Source organism: Drosophila subpulchrella, chromosome 3R, assembly GCF_014743375.2.
Source record: "Drosophila subpulchrella strain 33 F10 #4 breed RU33 chromosome 3R, RU_Dsub_v1.1 Primary Assembly, whole genome shotgun sequence".
Classification (NCBI taxonomy): domain Eukaryota; kingdom Metazoa; phylum Arthropoda; class Insecta; order Diptera; family Drosophilidae; genus Drosophila; species Drosophila subpulchrella.
In genome coordinates, this window is record NC_050609.1 from 15,615,160 (window position 1) to 15,639,083 (window position 23,924).

The 23,924-nt window shown below is 44.8% G+C and overlaps 1 protein-coding gene across 29 annotated transcripts in view; it reads right to left on the minus strand.

Moving 5' to 3' along the window:
- Nucleotides 1-591: 591 nt before the first annotated feature.
- LOC119558043 overlaps nucleotides 592-23,924 on the minus strand; it is a 46,586-nt gene continuing 23,253 nt past the window's right edge. For 5 of the 29 annotated variants that reach the window (XR_005220155.1, XR_005220154.1, XR_005220163.1 and 2 more), the window contains 9 exons: nucleotides 14,233-14,634; nucleotides 13,637-13,980; nucleotides 10,020-12,700; nucleotides 9,289-9,414; nucleotides 8,683-8,944; nucleotides 4,972-5,149; nucleotides 4,739-4,906; nucleotides 3,791-4,676; nucleotides 592-3,033 (listed from right to left, as the gene is read on the minus strand). Coding sequence is in view for 2 of the 29 variants with exons in the window: in XM_037871209.1 (XP_037727137.1) it covers nucleotides 3,031-3,033; nucleotides 4,545-4,676; nucleotides 4,739-4,906; nucleotides 4,972-5,149; nucleotides 8,683-8,944; nucleotides 9,289-9,414; nucleotides 10,020-12,700; nucleotides 13,637-13,980; nucleotides 14,233-14,634; nucleotides 15,475-15,597; nucleotides 17,633-17,818; nucleotides 18,460-18,594; nucleotides 18,660-18,797; nucleotides 19,343-19,968; nucleotides 20,568-20,888; nucleotides 21,022-21,250; nucleotides 22,309-23,291 (7,037 nt within the window). In the remaining 27 variants the exon portion in view is untranslated. Of the gene's footprint in view, nucleotides 3,034-3,276; nucleotides 3,448-3,790; nucleotides 4,677-4,738; nucleotides 4,907-4,971; nucleotides 5,150-6,279; nucleotides 6,500-8,682; nucleotides 8,945-9,288; nucleotides 9,415-10,019; nucleotides 12,701-13,636; nucleotides 13,981-14,232; nucleotides 14,635-15,474; nucleotides 15,598-17,632; nucleotides 17,819-18,459; nucleotides 18,595-18,659; nucleotides 18,798-19,342; nucleotides 19,969-20,567; nucleotides 20,889-21,021; nucleotides 21,251-22,308; nucleotides 23,292-23,924 lie in introns of those variants that run through there. The other 24 variants (XR_005220143.1, XR_005220141.1, XR_005220149.1 and 21 more) reach the window with 22 other exon arrangements.

Consider the following 23,924-nt stretch of genomic DNA (forward strand, 5'->3'; position numbering starts at 1 on the left):
TTTCTTATTAAAGGGCTACTTTTCCTTGATTAAATAAAACTCCGGGCTATGCTTTATTAGAAAACAATTTTTAATGAATTTTCTTTTGTTTTGTTCTTTAAATGTTGCTTTTCATTAAATTTTCTCTTTAGTTTTTAGTTTTACACAATTCAAGTTTCTGTGTTCATCAATATTAATAATGCTCGTCTCCGCAATTTTTAGTATAATTTTAGTTTTTTGTGTTTTTATTTTGTTTTTACATATTCATTTCACAGTTTATTGTCGTTTCTCGACCTTCGATTGTTGTCGAGATATTAAAATACAATATAAGGTGTTCGGGGCGCCCAGCGAGAGCGCAGACCTTCGCCTTTTAATCAATTTAGTTCAACATTTGCAATAAATGATATATTCTCGTGTTGTTGATCTTCGTGTGTATCGTGTTTTAACGTCGCCTGTCATTCAAATCGAACTTAGTAAATAGCATTTTGTTTCTTGTATTGGTTGCCATTGAAATAACTTGCCATAATATATCATTTGCTTCATTAACATTTTCTATATGTTTTTTGTCTTTGGTGTGACTTAAATGTAACGAATTCTATAGGAATCCTAATAAGAATTTCTGTTATGACTGCACGGTAGAAATGCCCCTTCCAAAGTTGAAAAATCTTTGAACTTTTTCAGCACAATTCTCAATTTTTTGTATGATGCCAATTCTTTCAGGAAAGGGCATTTTAACGTCGAACTCGCCGAGGTTTTTAGTAATTCTGTTCTTCCTCTTTGCTGGTTTGCTGAGTAATCAAAGCATCTTTGAATGTTTGCCGAAGGAGAGCAGTGGAAACAATATATAGGTAGAGATAGAGAGAGTTTTATCATAGAAAAGTTCGTATGAGGTTCGTGAAGAGCGGAGATTACAAATCTGATTATCTATAATGTATGTATCTGAATGTATGTTCCTTTGACTTATATATCGTATAATTAGTTGCTGGAAACCTCGCTGGTAGTTTTACTTTTCCAAAATATCTGAAGCGCGTTATCCTCCTCATATTTCGAAATTCGAATGCTCGATGCGTGATTTTCTTGTGATTATTTTGCAGCAACATTTTGAATGCATTTTCCCTGTGATTCGGCATTTCTTTACGTATCTCTTAGTTGTTTAGTTCTGATATAGGAAGCTGCTGCTTGGATGGATATGCACATGTCAATATATATATATTATTTAACTTTACCTCAATCTGTATCTGTATCTGTAGCTGTAACTGCAACTGTGTCTATGTCTAGCTGTGTGTATCTGAATGAATGGACGGAAAGGTTCAACTCAATATCCGTAGCCACGAGTGAAAGCAAAAAGAACGAGCACTAAACAACTGGATAGGAACAATAGCTAGGTGTCGTATCATAATCATATGTAGCTATCCCGCCGCCCTCTGACCTATGTCCTATGACCTATGTATGTATAAAAGTTAACTGCTCCCATCCATCATCATCTCTGTCCGCTGGTCAGTGATATGTTTGCTCTTCCCAGGAATGCATTGCAAAATGTTGCCCAAAAGAATGACAAAAATATCTCAAATTAACATGCAGTAAATTGCAAACTATTTTTGGTTTTCCGTTACACTTTTCCATTGTCCATTTTCCATTTTCCATCTATGCTAATGTACGTGTATCTTTGGCAAGCAGGTAACGATTTTTACAGCTCACACTATTAACTTGAAGGTACTTGATGCGTTTTTTCGAGGCAAGTTGCTTGGAACCAAGGCGACAAAAAGGATTCTAAACCGACTCTAAAAGCGCGACAAAGTGAAGCGAGGGGATCTACAGAAAAAAACAAGGAATCGCTGTATAGTATATTCATATAGAGAGATAGTTTTCCATTTGCTCTAAGTTAAATTATACGATACTGTGTGTGTGTGTGTGTGTATGTCCTCATCGCCGACGTCAAAAACTCGTACATTTTGGGGTGGCTGCCGAGTTTTTGACGGGGCGCAGAGCTAACCAATAGCTATAAAGCCTAAACTCGGGGAAGCGGTTGTGGGTAATCGGTAATCGGTATCGGTTAACCGGATGTGGTGTGTTATGTAACGTGTGTGGTTCCTATGTACAGCTTAAGTTCAGATTTTGCATTATTAAGTTAAACTTGCTCATCTCTCTCGCTTGGTAAATATTTTTTGTTCTTCTTGTTCGATTAATACATATCTCATATCTCCCTTTTTAGTTACCTAATCTTAAGCTTTAACTTTATCGGTTTTATCGTAAGTTAGGCTTATTTAAGTGTTAGTGGTTCTTTGCTTGCTTAAACGGTAAAATATATTTATGTATATATCGATTTATATATGTATATATACTTAAATAACTCCCCTCTCTGAAAATCTATAACTCCCTTTACTGATTTAGATTTAGCTATTTATTCAATAAACAATTTATATCCATCTGCGTCTCTGCTCAGGCTAAGGCTTAGGCATGACTGACACTAGCACTTGAACTTTATCCACCTTCTCCCTTGGTTTTCTTCTTTTTTTGTATTTTTTTGTTTTCGTTTTTCATTATCAATAATAGTTTTAAGTAATAATAATCGCAGTAATCGTATTACGAAAATAATAGTGATCTTAGGTGTGTAATAATAAAAATTATTTTAAATATGCATAATTTACAAGTATCCTTTGTCAAATGTTATCCGTTATATAGGTGTATATGTATATATAGACTGCCTTTACAATTATCATTTATCTGTATTCCGTAGTTACGTTTAATCATTTTACTGCTCTGCTTGTGTTCTCTGTTCTCGGTTCGTTTAAATGCAATTGTTTTCATGACTTATAAAAATTAGATATTTCTCTTTGTTTTCCTATATCATTTTCTTAATTTGTTTGTTGTGTTCTTCTTCCAAGTCTGCCGTCGTCGTAGAATAGAAAAAACAGATCAGATGTGGACTTAGCTTAGGCCAGCAACCTGCCGAATGAGGATCGGGCGGCTTTATATCTTGGGATCCGCCGCTGCAGGCTAACCTTTGGTCCTTTGCTATTTGGCTGCCGGGCTGACAGCACGGGCGAATGGTTACTGCAAGGATATGGGGATCAATTAGCATGCTAGCTTACAAAACCGATTATCTGGTGGGTGGCTGTGTTGGTTAATTCTTTTCGAAACGGGCAAAGTGGATTATTAGTGTGTTTTATCTGTAATTTTATTTCTTTTGAGCAGTGTAAAATGGCAAAGTGGCGGAATGTCTGGTTGAAAATAGCGCACTAGAGAGTAAGCCTGAGTTTATATATTGAAAATTGTATTTAAATTATGTGCACTTACTGAATTCAGTTCAGTTTAGAGTTCGCTTGAATTGAATTGTGCTTGGGTGCTTTAAAGTGTTTTCGTTGTTGTAGTGTTGTTGGTTGGTTTGGGTGTCGATAGTGTTGGAAACTGTTATTCGCCCGGCTCCTCCATAATGACTGATTCGCCGGCCCAAACGATCGGACGACCCTGGTGTGGTTTCAAAGTTGGTTGGTACAGGCACTTGCCATTATTGTTTACAGGGTTTACAAAAGAGCTAGGCCTAGGAAAGTGCTATTTAGTATATGTATATGTTTGATAGCTAGCCAGGATTTGCCATTTTGTATTCATGTATTCAGTTGGTGTTGTGGTTGTTTACAAAATCTATTGGAAGCTTTGTGGATCGTATATAAATTATAAAGATTCAAAATGGTTATTGATTAATTATCTACGCATGCACTAGAAAAATGCCAAGCAAAACGGTTTTGTGTGTGATTGGGTTCTATTAAATTTTTGGGTTTTTGATTGGGTAATTGGGGATAGAGAAACATACCTATATGAGTATTATACGAGTCTATGTGAAAACTACGTTGAAGTAACGGTAACTTTAACGGTAACGGTGATTTATGGTGACTTGCGAAAGGTTATTTTCGTATTAATTTGGTTTTGCAGTTTGGTTTTTGATTGGTTTGCTTTTGCTTTCGATCAACTTTCAACTTTCCATTCAACGTTTCAGTACACAATGCGAATTTTCATTCTACTTTGCCTCATGGGTGTAGGTGTGGGTGTAGTGTGTGAGTTTTTCCGTGAATTATATAATAAGCGTTTCATTTACAGTAGTGCGTATGTATATATTGCTAACTAAAAACAAATGCTTTGATGTTTACTATATTATCGGTTTAATATCAAATTGATTTTGCTGGATCTTTAAACTGATCGTTTTTAGTTTGGGATTTCTTTTTACAGGATTTTTGCGACTGATTACTCTACAAAATTGTACAACTTTTGTTCTTTGTAACTTGCTATGAACAAAACGTTGAGCTAAATACTATATAAATATATGTTCTGTGTGTGTAGGTTTATATAAATATATGCAAGTGTTCTTTTGTTTTTATCAAATTTGCGATTTGCGAATCTATTTTAGTTTGTTCTTTGTATTTTTTTTTTCTTGTACGACTTGAGTTTGAAAGATTCTGGTTTTAGTTTTAGCCGAGTTTCAGTTTCTTTAAGAGCTAGAGTTTTAGTGAGTCGAGTGAGGCTATGGATGAACGCCTAGAGCCTAAGCCTATATTAGTGGGACAACTGACCAGGGAGGTGGTGCCAAAGAGTTTGTACCAGCCGATCACGATATTCGACAGATTCAGATCGTCGAGCATTATCTGCGCCACGCCCATAAACACCTTCTTCTCGATGCGTCCATAATCGCCCCAAACGGTTATCTAGTGTTAAATTACATGGATTAGTTGTATGTGAAATATGGGGAGATATAGAGGAGACCCACCTGTAGTATACAACCGGTGTAGGACTGTTTGAATACCAACTGCTGCTGGTACAGTGGATCCAGAGTTCGTCGAGCCGAGGAGGTCTTCATCTTGTCCACACATCGTTTTCCCGATACCAAGTAAACCTTAACATATGGAGCAGGCAGCATTTTTGATTGGGCTTTTTGCTGAGAGATAGAAATGAATAGAGTGATTAAAGGGTTTTTCTTAGATATCCGATATCCCGACATACCTGTAAGCCCCTGGCCCGTATGACCTCCACCTCCAGACAGCCTTTTTGATGGCACAGCGATAGCTGGATGTCGCCCAGCGAGGGAGCTCCCAGCACTTGGCGACCCACCAGTTGACCTGGTCCCAAACCATCCACGAACTCGTTGAGGGCTCCATCATTGCGCAACGAGGGGGAGAATCTATATATGTGGGGGGATCAAGGTTCGGGGGTTTTGGGGGTACATTAAAGAAAGCCATTTAGTACAGGATCGTTTGCATTCCTTTTCTTGTATCATCTCTCATCTAAAAATCTTTTTAAAAATAGGTAACGTAATTTACACAAAGAAAGGATTTGATTTTTGAGAAAGAAAGAACTTTTTATATACAGGGAGTTGTAGAAAGACAGTAAATGTTGTAGTTTCAGTTGGTGGTTGCAAATGCAACTGTTTTGTGGTCTGAAATGGATCAGTGTGGTTTGGTGAGAGGTGGTGGTGGTGGTGGTGGTTAGGTACTGAAGGTGATACTGGTGGTGCGGAGGAGAGGGAGAGACAAGTGGAGTCACAGTTCAATGGTCGCATGCAAGTGTCTTTCGTTTCCCGGATCAAAAGTGCAGAGAAGGTACTATGCTATATAAGATCGGAGTCCTAAGTCATCTAGATAAAGAGAGAGCAGGTTCTCTAGAGGGCGATCTGTAGCGATCTACGGCTTTACAAATTTTATTTTTTATAATATATTTTCTTATTTAGGCTTGTCTTAGTCTAATCCCTTCATTTACACACACATCGAAAGGTGAGGTTATCTTTTTATATACATATATATACATATACTATAGATATTTGCTGAAAATCATAGTTAAAATCAAGTTAAAAAATCACAATTTATACACATTACATGACAGAAAAATACACAAACAAGTTGAAGAATCAAACGGAACTCAAGGAAGGAAAAGTGGAATACACTTAGAGAAAAAATGTACGCAAATGCAGGCTCGTTTTGCAGCGGTTTTTATATTGTCTTACAAGGCGCACGCACACAGACATCGATTAAAGAGAAAGAGAGAAAGTTGCAGGATGAAAGAGTTTTTTAAGGGGAAAGTTGGTGAGTTGGATCGCCACACAGATTACCATATACAAAAGCCAATGGAGATAGTGTTTTAGATTGAGTCGGACAGTCGGAGAGTGAGAGAATAGAGACAGAGAGTCAGAGATTCAGAGATACAGTGACAGAGAGACAGAGACAGAAGCAGGCAAGACAGAGATCCTTCAGCCGGAAAGGTAGTTTACTTGCTAGGGCCAAGGACTGGCCAGGCGGATGCGATCGGGAGACTTACGATGAGCCCTCGGAGCTAGTGATCGAGTGAATGCTGCCGGCACTGTAACGGGTCACCGGAGGCACCGGCGGCACCTCCACCGACCGCTGGATGCTGCCCGCCGAGCCGCGCGACTGCCGCTGGTGGTATGGATGTGGTGGTGGTAGTGTGATATGGTGGTGACCAGCGGAACTGGTCGAGCTGCCTGGTATTGCGAACTGTGCCTGGTATTGCTCTTGTTCTGCCGGAGACAACAATACATATTTATACAGATGTGTGTGTGTGTGCGCGTATATACAGAGGTTGGGGGGTGTGTGATCCTAAGATGATCCTATCATATACCATATGGGACTATGCAGAAATCTCTAGACAAAAACTTATATACATTTTGATATATCTAGAGATTTCTGCATGTTTTTTTTTTTTGTGAATTAACTTTTTAATAATATTCTGTACAAGTAAATTTTGAAAATTTTGACCGACGATGAGATTGCAACGCTGGCCTCTGGTTTCTCGACGTTGGGCTCTGGGAAACCACAAATCTCGAAGAGCGAAACCCAAGTTCTGGGAACCCCAAGGAGCAGGAACAAGACAGAGTAGAGTCGTTAACAGAAATCGAAATACAAACTTAGGTTAAAATCAAGCGAGAACTGAATAACCATAAGAACACAGATCATAGAGAACACATTATATGTATATATATATTTATATATCAGCGAGAAATCATCAAAACTAGTGGCGTAAATGAAAACAATTATTGCGTTATATCACTAGAAGGACTCAACCCGTCTGGTTGTGTATTTTAATTCTAGTATTTTATATAGTGTTACTTTGAAGCTTGCTTGTGATATATATACTGCACTTTTTTTCTCCACTACATCGTGTGCAATGCGAATTTTGTTTGCTGTCTAGTTTGGCCAATTTTTCAGATGAGGAGTCTGGTTGTTGTAGTTGTTGATAATGCAGCTATAGTTGTTGCTACTTGTTGTTCTTGTGGTGTGTTGATTGTTGTAGTGGCTGTTGTTGTTGTAGTTGTTGTAGTTGGATGTCTGCTGGCTTTCTGTGACAGAGCTCCCTGTATACATATACTTAGTTATCCGAATCGTAATTGCGCAAAACATAATCGAACTGAAGGAGAATCTTGCGGGAGGCAGATGATAAACATTAGTTCGCTGACGGGGACTCGAAGACCTCAAGACCGATCCCCGGGATCGTAGATAAAATCGGGATGTGTGTGGATGTGGATAAGATAAACTCCGTGGTGGTGGGGATCTTGATCTCAATGCTGGTTGTTCACTCTTACCGCTACGAATAAAAAGCCCTAGCTGAAGCCGAATCACAAGCTTTAGCCATGGCGATAACTTATAGATTGAGGCTGCAAGAGATTGGTAGTAGCTTGGTATGTCGAGAGTACGAGAGTGGTAACGAGGGTATATAAGTTGGTAAGTAGGTTGGCTTAACTCAATGCATGCAAATCGAACAGAACGCTAGGAATAAATGTTGTGTGGCTTGGTTATACAAAAGATGGCATTAGCAATCGGTACGGTTTGGTTAGTAATAGTAGTATAGTAAGTATATGCTGCTACGAAAGTAAAATGCAAATGCGGGCGCATCCACACCGACGCACAGTGGGTGCGAAAAGTGTGTGCCGCGTGTCGCACAGTCGAAAGCTTTGCCCAGTGTCATCGCATTTTCCGGGAAAACTGCGGATGGGCAAAGCTTTCGGTGTGCTCCGCTTCGTTTTTAGGGGGCAATTGGGATTCCCCCTGTAAGCCTAAAAATACGTATCGACTTTGGATTGTTTGTTGGTTTTTGGTTTGGTTTAGTTGGGTTGCTCTGGTTTTTATTATTTTTTCTGGTTTGTTTGCTGCGCCTGCGTTTTAAAGAAGGTCGAAAATAATAAATCAAGTTAACGGGGGGAAAGGCGGGTACGTTTTCAAGTTACAGTTGGTCATGCCTGCGAAAAAGGATATAGAGAGAGATAGAGCTTTGGCTGAAGCTTTGGCAAAAAGCGCGCGCGAAAGTCAGAGAGCACAGTGGATGAAAAGCTAGGGATTGAAGGACCAACATCCTTATGTGCTGAGCGTGGGATTTGTTTTCGGGAGGGGTTTCTGTTACCGATATTGTACTGTTACTTTACTGTTGCTGTTACTGTTGCGTTTCTGGGCCGACTAATGTTTATCATCTCAATCGACAGCCTAACTGGCTTTAAACAGTTTTCATAGATTTTGATCTTTTTTCCTCCTCCAAAAGGCAACTCAAAACCAAAAAGAAAGTCACAAAACGATAATCAACCGAAAAGGAACTGATAGCATAGCATAGTAGAGAAGAGTAGTAGTTTTAGAGTAGAGTAGTATAGAGTAGAGTACAGTAGAGATAGAGAGAGAAGATAGTTTTGGAATCGAAAGTTGGACTTGTGCGCACCTTTCCCCGCCGGCGCCATCGCCGAAGAACTGCTCGATGGCGTCCGCCTCCGAGGACGAGCCGCGGGACAGGCCGCCCCCGCCGGCGCCGCCTGAGCCACCGGCGCCACTGGCACCACCGGCACCGCCGAGGCTAACGCCCAATCCGCCACCGCCACCGCTTCGCAGTTCCCGCGTTATATCGCCGGGCAGCACTTCTTCGCTGCGGTGCACCGTGAACGAGTTCTTACCCTTCTTTCCAAAGCCCATACGTCTTTTACGACCTTCGAGTATGGCATTTTACACAGTTTTAGTTTTCTTATTTTGTACTATATATATATCGGTTAGTTTGGTTAGCTTGGCTATGGCTTATGGTTATGATAATGGATTGGTTAGTGGTTAGTTTTTTTTATCAAATGGCAAAGCAAAAATAAGAGACGAAAGATGGTTGCTCCTGCCGGCTTTCAAATTTCCGTACTGAGCCTACGATGATGCGAATAACTGGTCAACTGAGCAAATGATCAACTGACTGATTGATTGGTTGTTTGACTGGCTGACTGAGCAACACAAGGCAACGGAACGAGAACGGTAACGAGCGCAAACAGAGAACGGAACAAAATCACCCTACCTGTGGCCGAGAGCTGCGAGGTGGAGTTGGACTTCTTGCCCATGCCGCTGCCCCCCTTGGGGGACCGCTCCTGGTCGACGCCGCCGCCCTTCTTCCGGTCGTTTCCGGTGTCCGAGAGGCTGCCATCTGTGGGAATGCATAAGATATGTTAGAAATGGTATACAAAGTTAGGAATACCAAGTGTTGTCAAAGTTATGTTAATAGGTAGTTGCATTTCTGTTGTACGAGTATACCCTTTTTTTTTATGAGAACTAAACAACTAAAGAGTTATCCATTTATCCTTTGGTATTTCCAATAATATGTTTGTGTTGGGTGTTAAATATCATATTCAAAAGATAAGGTCACACTGTTTTAAAATATAGCAAGAAAATATTTATAAAGTATTTATCAATTTGGAAAGATAATGTTATATTTCAAGTATTTCGTTCATAGAGGATGAGTCTTGAAGAAAGATGTATAGTGTATAGGGATCTTGACACTCAGCTCTCAAAGTGTTTTGAAGGTTTTGAAAAAGCAAAACTATTCTATAACTATAATTAGGGTTAGTTAGTTAAAAATAAACATATAGGCATATATTTTTGATGTGTTACAACAAGTTGTATTAACAGTTTTTCAAAATTAAAAGTTATCTATGCGTACTCAAATCAATACACAGGTTTTAACAAAGTGACCTTTTGGTTGGTGTTTCTAACAATCATAAGGTGTTATTTAATAGTTCTTCGACTACTCACCGACTTTATCTTCGGCACCACCGCCCTCCGCTGACTTGGAGGCTCCAGGATCGTCGGCTCCGTTCTTGTCCTTGTCATACTCGCTGAAATCATCATCCAGCATCGCATCGATTGCATCCCAGTCGATGGCGTCCAGCGGAGCATCCGCGTCCGCATCCGCATCGGCGTTTGCGTTCGTTGTTGTTGTTGTTGTTGCGTTTGGTTCGTTCGTGTTATTCGTTGTTGTTGTTGTTGTTGGATTTGTGGCAGTTGTTGTAGCATTTGTTGTTGTCGCAGTTGTTGTTGTTGTTGCGGTTGTCGTTGTCGCCGCATTCGTTGCATTCGACGATGTTGTGGTTGTTGTTGTTAATGTTGTTGTTGTATTTGTGATAAGATTTGTGCATGTATTTGGTGGTTGTTGTTGTTGTGAGGGTGGTAATTGTGGTTGTTGTTGTTGTTGTGTGGGGTCAAGCGTCAGGTTGTTGGCGTCATTGTTGGTGTATGTGTTTTGTTGTTGTGGTGTTGATGATGGGGCACGTTTAATATTGTTGTTGATATTGTTGGGTGATCCATGAAGTTGTTGTTGTTGTTGTAGTAGTTGTTGTTGTTGTGGTGGTGGTGGTTGGGGATTTGCAAAAGAGGAAGAAGAAGCATTATTAGCATTAGTACCACCGACGACAAGATGCCCAGCAGCGGCAGCAGATGTTGCACCACCGCTCCCACTACTAGATTTCGTCAGCTGCTCCGATGCCATCATCGATCCGCTATTGGCGGTGGTGCCTTCTTTCCCTTTTTGCCTAACTGATTGTTGTTGTTGTTGTTGTTGAAGTTGTTGTTGAGATTGTTGATTGTGACTTTGGCTAACACTAACACTACTCGCTTGGCTATTGTGGTGGTTGGTGGTGTGGTGGTTGCTATTGTGTGTACTGGTACCGGTAGTGTTGTGTGCACCACCGCTGCCCATTCCGTTGCCCTGTTCCATTCCCATTTCCGAACCCGGCTCCATTGGTGAAAAATTGTGGGCATTCTGCGCACTTGGTGGATGCGGCAGATTCCTTCGGCGCTTGAGGTAAGGTGCCGCCGGACCGTACAACTTCTGCTGGCTAGTTCGCTGCAGATCCAGCGACATATGATGCCTGGCATCCGCCAATCCCCGCTGGCGGTGCGCCCCTCGAAACAGTGATGGAGCCACGCCCCGCCGCGTCCAGCCCACATCCGAGTCATAGGTTATGGTCACTATCTTGTCATCCGTGACCAGGAAATGCGAGTGACTCAACGGATTGTTGGCATCCACATTGGCCCCCATGTACGACTGCCGGATATTGGTCTCCGATCCATAGCGACGCGACATGGCCGCCGTGGTTGGTGAGTGGTTGGCATAGGGATTGGGATGCGGATAGGGATAGTCCGCTGACGAGGGCATCACCTCGTCCTCGTAGCGAATGCGTCGGCGACCCCAGCTCTTCGTGTGCAAATCATCGTAGTCCAGCGACCTCGACTGACCCTCGTGAAAGAGTCGCCTTCGCTCGAGCTTCGGTTTCTTTAGGATTGAAGTGGGTTGCGCCTTGGCCTCTGAAATGGGTACGGCGGCCACCAAGGCGTCTTCACTCAGCTGTCGCGACAGGCGGAGCACCGATTGAGTGGGCGGTGGTGCAGGCGTGGCCATTTGACCCCTGGCCCGACGATGGGCATTTGGGGTCGGGGTGTGCACATGGTAGGTGGGCACCACGCCCAGATTCATCTGCGGTCCCGTCATCCCGCCCAAAAAGTGCTGATCCACACACTCGCCGCACATCGCCGGATCCGCGGAGGGATCGCCGGATCCCATGGTATAGCCCATGGGCTGGTGCTGCGGATGCGGATGGGCATCCGCCAGACAGCAGGGATCCTGGCAAGCGCCAATCGCCAAACCGGCGGTGGTCAGATGCAAAGTGTGGTGCGTTGACAGCACCACCGGCTGACTTCCATTCTGGCAGTGGCTGCAGCTCTTGTCCTGGTGATCTCGCACATAGCCCACCAGCGAACTGGGCGTCGTGGTGCCGTGGTCGTGGGCATGGGCATGGGCGTGGCCATGGAGGCCCGAGGGCGAGGAGCTGCGGAAGAGATTCGTGATGGGCGTGGTAATGCGCTTGAATTGCTCAAAGCTCGGCAGCAGCGGCAGCGGATAGGCAGCGGCGGTAGCGGCTTGTACGTTCGTTTTCTGTCCGTTGGACCGTCGTGGTGGATAGATGTCGATGTCGATGTCGAATGGCAAATGGGGCGATGGCGAGTAGAAGGCGGAATGGAGTGGATGCATATGCGCATGGGGATCGAGTGGATCGAGTGGCTCCATCATCTCCTCGGCCATGGTGCCGGGCTCCACGAAGAATTGCTCCACCAGCTGGCCACTGTTGGCATCGGTCACTAGTACCTGATGTGGTGCTAGTGGTGGTGGTGGTGCTAGTGGCATTCCAAGTCCGGCGGAAATGGGCGGTGAGTCGGCTGCCGCAAGAGCAGCCAGCTGCTGCAGTTGCTCCAGCTGCTCCAGCAACACCAACTGCTGGGCACCGCCCACCGGCAGATAGTCACAGTCATCCACCTCGATGGTGTTGGCCCTTCCAGGCTCCGAGTGGTGCAGTCGGAGTCCAGTGATGGGTTCGCCTCCTGATCCGCTGAGGAAACTGTGGCGGACGCCAAAGAGGTTGCGCCAGTTGCGCGGGAAGCTAACGGTTATTGCGGGCAACGGTAACGGGTGGTATCGGGTGGTAACGGTTGGCAGCGGTGGTGGGTTTTGTGGTGAAAACATTTTGGTTACGGGGCATGCAAAGTGTGTGGGGAAGAATCGAATATGGTTTTTTTTTTTAAACCCATCGAATACCATTTTCAATGAGCGTGATTTTTTTAAAAAGACAGCGCTCGTCGTGTGTGGTGAGTTTCGAGTGTGTGGTGGATTGGAACATTTAACAAGGCACATTCGAGGGGAAGAGAACGAACAACGTCCGAGGTCAGCGTTTGGTTCGAGGTGAGTAGTGGTGTGTGGTTTCGTTTTTCGTGGTGAGTTGTGGTGGTTGTTGTTGAGTTTCGTGGTGAGTGGTGAGTGGTTGGCGTGTAAGCGTGTGGTGAGCACAGCACGCGAGAGAAGCATTGAAACACAAACACAAAGAGAGTACGCGCGACGAAAGCGGCGTTGTTGATTGTTGTTGAGATTTATCATAGAGATTTGATTTTTATTTTGAGCGGTTTGGTTTTGTCGGTTGGTTTGGCAAACGCAAAAAGTAAATGCAGAAAAGAAACTTTATGTTTTCGCTATCGTTTTTTCGTTGGTTTCAGTGTGCGTTTCAAGGTGTTGGTGTATCTGTGTGAGCGAGATACTGTGTGTGTGCTGTGTGTCAAAGAGAAAGTTGGGCGGTAAGCGCGCCGATTCTGAGTCTAATTTAGAGCCTAATTCAGGAAAATTTTGGATTTTGCTCGCAGCTACTACTCAGAAAGTAAATGTGTAGGTAGACCAATTGGCGTGTGGCCCAGAGCGGATTTTCAGCGTAATTTTGGCAGCGTAGCTTTGCTTATTTGGCTATATATAGTAATGGCTAATGGCTTGGGCCTTCGACTGGCACTCCTTCCTCCTCCTTCATCCTCTCCTCAGCCCGCCGGCCACTTACCTGAGTCCGCGCGAGGTGCGCGGTCGCTCCGACTGCGTGGAGAAGGCGCTGGAGGTCACGCTGACCACCGACTCCATGTCCGAGTCGCCGAACTCGCCCATGAAGTCCTTGTCCGGCGACAGCGAGTGACGCGGTCGCATCCGGGCGTCCATCGAGTGCAGGTCGCTGTCCGACAGTCCCGTGTAGTGCCGCTCCCAGCCGCCCATCCCGGTGCTGCGGTACGTGGCCTGGTGGTGCGGCTGCCGTGTGCGGTGCCGTCCAAAGCGACCACCGGAGGCCAACCGCTCGTCAAAGTCCTGCCCGAGTCGGTCCCGCAGCATGGCACTGCGAGAGGTCTGCGGCACCTGTGGCAAGAAAAACATGATTAGGAATTTGAAGATTTCCTTAAATATTTTATATTTTAAAGTCTACTCCATATAATGGTTACTTTTAATGAACTTAAGTTCAATAAAGCAATAATATAAAAACCGCGAATTCTTCAGGGACAGGCGGCTAACGCTATAATAGAATGGTATTTCGGTGTACTCTTACAGGAGTTAACATAACCCTAATTACATATTTTCCCTCTTGGTCTTAAATCACTCCGCAATGGTTACCTGTGGCAGTTGCCTCTTCTTGGGGGATCCCGTGGGCGTGGCTGTGGCCGATCGCGACTGGAATCGCTGCTGCTGCGAGGCAGCCGCCGCCGCTGAGGACGCACCACCCGGTCCCTGGTAGACCGATGGGGCGTTGGGCGAGCCGTGAACTGGAAGCACTGGATAGTCTATGTAGCGGTCGTCGGGTGGCGAGAGGGATCCCCTTCGGGGACTGGTGCTCCGATAGCCGTAGGCGGAACCGCCGGAGGGCACTCCGCCCACACCGCCTCCTACTCCGCTGCTGTGGTAACCGTCGCTGGGTGCCGCCGAGTGGCTCCGCTGGCTGAGGCTCATACCACCGGGACCGATGGATGAGCCGATACCATTACCACCTCCGCGACGAAAGTAGCCGGTGGCAGAGGCCTGCAGGTGGTGGTGCACAGCAAGTGGTGGTTGCATGGAAAGTAGAGTGTGGTTTAGTGGTGCACCCTTTGGACACGAAGCTCCATGATCCCCACAGGGATGCTGACAAACATTCGGATCAGAGCTTATAAGCTAGACATGTGAGTGATTCTGGGTGGTTCTGAGTGGTTCTGAGTGCTTGGTCTTTTGTGTCTGGGAGTGTTTTGTGTCTTTGGTTAACTGTAACTGCAACTTCTACTAGAACATTAATACAGGTAAGTTCATATATGGTTAAACGTAGGTACTGAGTTAAGAGTTAATAGTTAAGAGAGCACAAGATAGAGAGCCATTCAAATTGAATAAGAATACACTTTCGAAACGAAATCAATCAAAATACATTTAGAGCCGCACGCGACTTGTTAGATTATTAGTGGGTTAATCGGTTAGTTGGGTTAAGTAAAAGATTAGCATAAACTCTGAAAGTGAAAGTGCAGTAAGTTGGCAGTGGTTTTTTGGTCTAACTAAACTAGCTATACTTGTGGGTTTGAGGATGGTCAAGATATGTTTTGGACTGATTATCGGGTGAGTCAGTGATATGACCCTAGAGCTCTAAAAGCTTCATAAGTAAGAGTCTCTTAGAAGAGGTGTTTTTTGGAAGTTATCTCTTACAGGGGTTAACTAACGAAAGGCAGTGGATCGTACTGAAAGATAAGCGTCTCTTAACTGCTGATATTTCTACCCCGAATATGGTATAATCTAGATATAATCCTGGAGTGTTTTCGTTGTCTGTACTGTTCTGTTTGTTTGCCTTCTTCTTGGCCATTTTTTTAGGTGGTTCGTTAATTTAGCTTGGGTGCAAACCTGATTGTGGTAACTTTGTCCAATGCCAGATACAGTGCGGTAGTCGCGGGCCACCATCCCGGCCACCCGTTTGCGGCCCTGGGGCGACATGTCTCGTCGGGACCGACGCTCGTTTAGATCGAGCTGGATTCGGAGTGGATCGGGACGAAAGGGTTTCCAACAGGGTGGTGGGGAGTGGTTGGTTTTGGTTTAGGGTTGGATTTCAGTGAGGGGTTAGAATCGAGAGAAAAAGAAGGAGTAGACAATAGAGAAATTTACATATGATCAAAATGAATGGAGAGAGTCTGGAGCACAGTGTGATGCGGATTAAATGTGTGTGGAATATTAAATTATTGGGCTCTTACATTGTGTTTGTGTGGTAGTGTCTCTGGATTATCTTTTTGGGGGTGTCTCTTTTTTTTGGGGGTCTGTGTTCGATTAACTCAACGCACATCAAGTATACGCAACGCTACACACTTAAAGCTACAAGGTGAAGAAGCCACAAGGAAAGCAGGACGGGCAATTCGCAGGTGCTAAGTGATGGATGGATGGGCAAAAGCGGTTCTCTACAACGGCATGCAAAGCGGTTTTCAAGTTTTCAAGTATTCGAGTGCTCTTCAATGGCTGTTCGATAGTGGATCTTATGACAGAGAGACAGTTTGTTGGGAGACAGTATGTGTTCTCAAGTTTAGGTTTACACGGATTCTTAACTTATAACATTCGGCTTATGAGACTTAGACTAGATTTATTTCCATCTTAAATGCAATAGTTATCGTTAGTTAGCTGAAAAGACGCGACCAAGTCGGGCTTGGTTTAAGGGCTTAAGATTTTTAGTAGAGAGAGTTAGTGGAACGACAGTTTAGACTTCGAAGAGATAGAGGCAGTAGTTCGAGAGATAGAGAGAGAGAAAAATTTAACACACGCACAACCAAACAACGACACCAATTAGTTGAATAAAAGTTTCAAACGAACTCAAAACATCATGATAACGAAAATACTTTGTACAATTGCTGGGTGGTGTCATGTCTTGTATCTTGGCCAAAAACATGAACAGTCGGCATCAGTCCGATTCTGTCCCTGACCATGAACCAGTTGGAATATGTGTGCTTTGGTATAGGGGTTCTTGTACAGTGTTCTTGTGTGCTGTGGCATGCGAACTGAGAACTGATAACTGACAGGAACAGGAACTGGAACCGCAATGGAGTCCCCTCTCAAAGAGCACATGGTATGGTTATTCGTTATTCTTTTTGTTTGCGATTGCTGTGCTGATGCTGATGATGGGCAACTCGTTGGGTTGCTGATGGTGATGCTTATGCTGATGCTGCTCATGGCATGTGATATGTGAGTTACAGTTAGAAAAAAAACACACACACATTGAGAGAGAGAGAGAGATAACAAACTATAGGAACCCAAGTAAGCACACTATGCAAAGCACCAACGAATGTATACTCTTGCTTTTATAAAGACTGGTCTACTAAGACTTTGAAGATCTAGACATATCCTAATAGTTTTTTAATTTTGATAACAATTAAGTTCATAATAATATTAAAGGAATAACCATAGGATTCTTAAAAAATGCAATATTTATAATGTTTTGTATATAGTTTAATATAGCACTGATCTAATCCTTAGGGTTCTTTCGTATTATTATTGGAAACATAATATTTTCTGTATATATATCTCAATTCTATAGATTCTTTATATTATTAACATCATATAGTATCTATCATAACTATTTCCTAAGCAAGAGTATACAGTGTAGTTTTTTTATTTTCGCATCAAATGTGGGCATGTGTGTGTGAGTGAGAGTGGGTGGCACAGTGGGCGGAAATGCTCGCTTGTATGTATGTATCTGTGTGGGGGTCTGAGTGCCACTGGAAGTGGCAAACTGCGATTGAAGTCTAATGTATGCGCGTGTGAGTGTCTCTGGTGTCCTCACTCTTGTTGCTGTCAGTTGTTTTGGCTTCGCATGTGAAATCCCTCCCATTTTCTCCGTGTGTACTATATACATATGTATGTACGAAATAATAAATTCAATTTCGGTTTTGTGGATTGGTTGGTTCAGTGTGTAATGTGGCTCTGATATTGTAGCTCAGGCTGTTGTTGATGTTGTTGTTGTTAAAGTTGTTATAGTTGTTAGAGTTGGTTTTTGATTGAAGTTGTTGGTGGTGACTGTTACCTCAAGCAGGGGCGGCGGACTCGCAGAGCTGCCCATCGACGAGATGCTGGCCCCCGGAGTCATTCCATCGATGTCGCAGTCGGACGTGGTGTCCGAGTCGCTCAGACGCGACATGGTGCTCGGCGGTGATAAATGATCTGTCGGTGTCAGTATCAGGCCGTCCACATCGCTGCCCTCGTCACGTAACTGTTTTCGTTGTTGGTTGTTACATGGTTGTTGTATGATTGTTGTATGATTGTTGTATGGTTGTTGTTTGGTTGTTGTTTGGTTGTTGTTTGGTTGTTGTCATAAATTTAGCGTCGCAATTTTGTATGGTTATTGGTGTTGGTAATGGTGGATGGTGTTTTTTTTTCGGGTGGTGATGTATTGGCGGGTGCAGGACATAAAACCAACGAAAAAATAAACAGATTATGACAATGCTGGAGTTAATAATTTTGTTTTCAAACCGGGCAGCTGCTGCGGGGGTGGAGGGTGGGTAAAGGACATTACCAGGTCTGTTTTGGCCTTCACTTTCACTGAGAGTATTTAAATGAAATATTTTTAAATTTCTGAAAGTGAAAACTAAAACAGCCTAAACATCGAGCTTTACAAAACCAATAAATAAAACATAATAAAACGATAACATTTTCCATTCTTCTCTTAGCCAGTTTTGTGTTAAGTTTTTCACTCGCCAAAACTTTGTTCGCGGGTCTGAAACTCTGAACTCTGTGTGTTTCCATCGTTTTCAAGTGTTTACCAACACCTATTTAACAACCAGGAAACGGAAACGAACGAACGCAAAATGGAAACCAAATGAACGAACTTAAAGAGCCACGGCCCACACATACGAGATAGGAGGTGTCCTGGTGGGGCTGCAGCTGATACCACTCGGCCTCGTCGTCCAGGATGTGGTGCGCCAGATCGATGACCACCTCGCCGATGAAGTCGTTGGCCCCATACCGCACATAGTCCCACAGCGTCACCTTTTGGAGATGAACCATAAGAATGCATTTGCCAGATGGACAAGTATTAATGAGGGCAAACCCACCTCGAGCAGTCGGCCATTGAGGTCACAGCGTCTCAGACCGGAGTAGACAAAGGTCTGGCCCCATCGGGGTTCGCAGGTGGTGCCCACCGTCTTGGTTCGCCGCTTGGATTTGTGGCTCCGATCGGGCAGAAGGAACACCTGTAAAAATAAAATTATCATGCATTTATGTTAAATAAGAAATTGGTGAAAATCAAAAGTGAATACCAAATGTATTAGTTCTCTTCGGAACTACTTTTATAGCCTAATAAATCATTCGAATTCGAATTCTAACCTATTATATTTATTGGGAAAATCATCTGAAAATACTCCTAAGGACTAAATGTGATTTTAGGTTATACTTCCTAAGAGCTAAAGTGTTTTCCAAGCGTATTTTATCTCTTAAGATTATTAAAATCATTTTAAAAACTTGTTTAATGTACTCAACAATATTTGCAATTTTGTAATGGTCTTTTGCATAGAAATATTTTTGTGTATAAGTAGAAAAACTGAATTTAAAGAAATGTAAGAAATAACATTAACCACGTATTAAAAAACTTAAGTAGCATTTTTTATGACTTCTCTGATCTCTTTAAAACGATAGATAACATATTTTGTAGTAAAGTTTTTAATTAATGGTATGATATTGGGTTCTTCTGACTAAGGATCAGTTAGAATAAATGTCCAGTTCCAACTGATTTACTCACTTTAGCATAGGGATTCCGGCCCGCTCCGCTCTGGCGCAGGGAGAGACCGGTGGCGCAGACCAGGGTCACGATCAGCTGCAGGGTGTTCTGGTCGTAGCCGAGCTTCAGCTGCAGCCGCCCCTCGATGGGGATGTGCTGTGTGGTGGTGCCGGAGCCGCTGCCCATGCCGATGCCACCGCCCACCCCGTGGCCTTGCAGGTGGGCGGTGGGCGGACCCTGGTGCGTATGCTGATGCGGATGCGGATGCTGGTGCGGATGGTAGTGGTGCGGGTGGTGATGGTGGCCCGCCGTCGTTGTGCCGTGCAGGCCGCCAGGGGCGGAACCGGAAGCGGACGCGTGGGTGGGGCCGTGGGCGGTGGCGGGGGCGTGGACGCTGCTGGTGCTGCTGCCGCTGCCGCTGCCACTCCCGCTGCTGCTGTGGCTGTGGGTACTGTGGCTTGGTCCCAGGCGCTGCGTCTGCCCGACGCCGCCACGTTGCCGGAGTCCAGATCCAGATCCTGAGCCCGAACCCGATCCTGCTACCGAACCTGGTCCGGAAACACTCGTGTGGATGTCCGGCGAACCGGGCGAGGTGATCAGCACACTGGGCTTGTCCCGATGGATTTCAACGGCCTCGACGGCGGGAGCTGTGTGATGGATTTTGGTTAGAGTTAGGATCTTAGGGCTTAAGATATATACATATTGGAGTTGCGGTAAAGTCGGGTTGGCGTGTTTCTTGTGGTACTGTCAGTGATTCGGTTATTATCTTGTAGTTTTTTTAATGGATGATATAATGGTGCCCACTTGAAAGTAATGTTTATAGAAATCATATACTATCTTTGCAGAAGAATAATTTTGAGCTTGATCAATAGATGTGTATATGTACCTACTTTAACAGATCTCTTATCATATCTCACTGATTTATAGGGTATACTTCAAACAATATTTGAAAATAACCCGCAGTTGGGAATTCCCAATGTTTATCGTATCGAATTATTATATGAACAAGTTTTTAAATGTTTCTGCAGCTTTTATCTACGAAATGTAATTAGCTATGCTGTTGACTAAAGAAACTTGTTCTATGAATGTGTTAATGTGACAATTTGTTATTAGAAAATGGGATGTAGCCCAAGAAACTTCCTGCACAGAGGATACCCCAGTTCAGTCACGCTCTTTCACAGACACACAACCCCTCTTTGGTGACCATATCTACATATATATGGTATGGTGTGGTATGGCATAGTACCTTTGCGCTGGAGATATCGTCCGCCGCTGCTGACCACCGCACTGCCGGCCATGCTGCTGGCCAGCCCGCTGTGCGGGAAGTTGGCCGAGGAGCGCCGGGCGGGCACACTGCTGTGGCCTGATCCGCCGGAGGCTCCGCTGATCGGACTGACGTTGCTGCTGCTCCCGCCACTGCCGCCGCCACCGCCGCTGCCGCTGCCGATCGCCCGGCTCACAATCAGTTCCACCTGGGCGTCCAGGCGACTCTCGTCGAGGATGTCGTACACCTCGTCGGCACTTTTGTTGTGCAGCCCGCGGCCATTCCACTCGAGGATCTCGTCGCCTGGTCGATGGATGATCGTTGGATGGATGTGTGGTTTCGGATTGGATGTTTGATCACAGATACAGATAGATAGAAGAGATAGAGAGAAAAGTCAGAGAATGAGATGGCTGGATGGATGGGGGATGCACTTTACCTGGTCGAATCCTTCCCTCGAGATCGGCCACCGATCCGCGCTTCACCTTCTCCACAATGGCCCCGCATGGGCCTCCGACTCCCGATCCTCCCGTTCCCGTTCCCGTTAACAGGGGCTGACCGCCGTTGACCTTTAAGCCTAATATATCCTCCCCATCATAGTATTTACGCAATATCATGTGCCCGATCAGGCGAGTATTGTCCGCGGATGTTTGCCAATTCACCGGGTTCTATTTGCAGCGATCGATTTGCGATTGTGGGTGTGGGATGGTAATTGGTTTGGTGATGGTATTATATTTTTTTTGGTGGGGTTATTGTTTTTTTGTTGGTGGTTGTACAGATTACAGTTCGGATTGCAGATGATCGTGCATAGATTTTTTTTTTGGTTGTTGGATGTGGTGTCGGTGGGGAGCCATCGTATGCGGGAAGTAGAATTGTTTTTAGTTAGCTTGTTTTTTGCACCGCCCACAGGCCTTAGACATAGAACTTAAACCCTAGGTTAAACTTACAATTAGAGTTGGTAAACGATAAAAACATATGTATAACAGTAGAAAGTAACGGTTTGTACACTTTTTCACATTCAAGTTGGTTTTGTTTTTGTTTCTTACAGGCTAGAAACGTGTTCTACTCAATCACGGATAGTTGGCATAGCGCATAGATATAGATACATAGTTGGTTTTCATTGGTATTCCTACTTGTTTTGAGAACACACACGTTTCAAGAGTTCCCTCAAGTCGAGGTACGGGTTAGTTAAATTTCGTAAGTGGACTAACGACATTTAGAGGTCATGCAGGTCGTGCTAATAGGGGGTATTTGTTTTGGGTGTATCTGCATGCAAGCACAACACTTAGAAAGTTCGGAAAGTTGTATTATATGGACATGCACGATTATTGTACTTTGTGAGGGAGTTCGAATATCTCTGGGGTTTTCTTTTCTTTTCAGTGAGTTTGTATGCTGAAATTGTCAAGATGTTTTGTCATAATAGCTGAAAGTTAGTTGCGAGCTGGGAGTGATAACCAAAAACGATATCATAGCTTGATAATGGTCTGGGCTTTATGGTTGCTTTTTGGACATGACAAGAACAACAAACAGAGAAAGTTGGTGGGGTTATCTTTTCATCGGGAATTCCAAGGGGTTTTTCTTCACACAGACAAACGGAAAGTGGGTTTTCAGACGGGGGCGGGGGATAGAAAGAGACAAAGAGGAGGACTCTACACAGACACAATGCATTCTTGCCCATCTGGAATTCAATCTCATCCATTTCCCGCAGCCATGTGTTCGTGTGTACCTTGGGCCCATCTCCACGATTCGAGTCCTCGCTGCTGGTGAAGGTGCTGCTGGTATCGATGCCCGAATCCTTGGTGGCCGAGTCCTGGCTGCCCTGCCTTTCGGCCTCCCAGCGCGACCAATCGCCTGCCACCGGAACTCCCATTCCGCCGGCCTCCAGGCTCTTGCCACTGCTCAATATGGTGGCCGCACCCACATCCACGGCCGTGGAGGGCAGGATTCCCGTGACCGGTGGCAGTGAGGCAGTGGTGGCCAATATGGAGGCCTCCTCGTCATGGGCATCGAAACGCACCGTCTTCTTTATTCTGCGCTCGGTGAAGCGCCGCGAATCCTGGGCCGCCGATGAGGAGGAACTGGTGGCCGGCTCATCCCAGTAGGCTGCCTCTGTGGAGCTGACGGAGCTGCTGCCACCGCCGCCCCTCGTGGCGCCCAGCAGGCCACTACGCTGGCCACCCCTTGCTCCGGCCTCCGCCGCTGCCATGGATACTCCTGATCCTGATCCCGATACCGTTCCCAATCCCCGATCGTAGCCCGTGCCCGGACCAATCACAATCTGTGGCTGCTTCGACTGGGGATAGTAGCTGCTGCTAGTGGTGCTGCTGCTGCTGCTGCCACCGCCGCCGGCGGCTGCCAAGGGCGGGGCACGTCGATAGGCGCCAGCAGCACCACCACCCGCTCCACCCGCTCCTCCTGCTGATCCGCTAGAGAAATGCCGCTCGTGGTTGCTGCGGTTCAGCGAGTTGCGCTGCTGGACGTCCAATCGAGCGGTACGCGTCAGCGGATACTGCTCCAAGCGCTCGCGATGCTGCAGCTGCAGCTCGTAGCGATCCCGCTGATCGGCGGAGGCGTACAGCCGCTGGCGGAAGTCAGCACCACCGAGGGCACCAGCACCACCACCGCCGCCGGCGCTGAGCAGATCCCGCTCGTTGAGGCTGCGCTGCTGGCGCCACGGATCCAAAGAGGTGCGCACCTGAAGGCGCCCGCCTGTAGGGGTGGTAGATGTTGATTGGGTGTGGCTATAAACGCTACTACGTGGGTTTTGCTCTGGGGGATTTCTTTTTTGGGTGGTTAAGGGGTTTCTTGGGCTCTTCGGGGGGTTTCAGGGTTTCGGTTTTTGGGGGGACTGCGCCGCTTGCCTGCCATAGTTTGTTGTCCTTTTCAGATGTTTCAACAAATGCACACAATCATAAATGGTAATCGATCGGTTGAGAAAGCAAAAGTTCAAAGCAAACAAATACGTATGATATAAGACTTAGTTTTGGGACTCTCATCCAGCCCAGTGAGTTGGAGTTCTTGTGGCAAATGGAGTAACGCCTTTGTTTTTTCGAAAATTTCATTAAAGATTCAGTAAATGTTGAGCTCTAATTTTGGTAAGGTTTCTAGTATTTCATAAATTAATGATACTAAGGTCGCAACTAGTTTTAATGTGCTTTCTATAACCTAAAGATAACCGATGTTTAAAAAAAACATTGTTTCAATTTGTTTAATAATTTCAAGGAAATAAAATGTTTATGGCAAAGAGTAACTTGTGATAAGTTTTTCTTAGAGCTAAGTGCAGACAAAACCTTGTCATTTCATATAGGACCTAGTGTCAAAATCAACCAAAATTTAAATTAA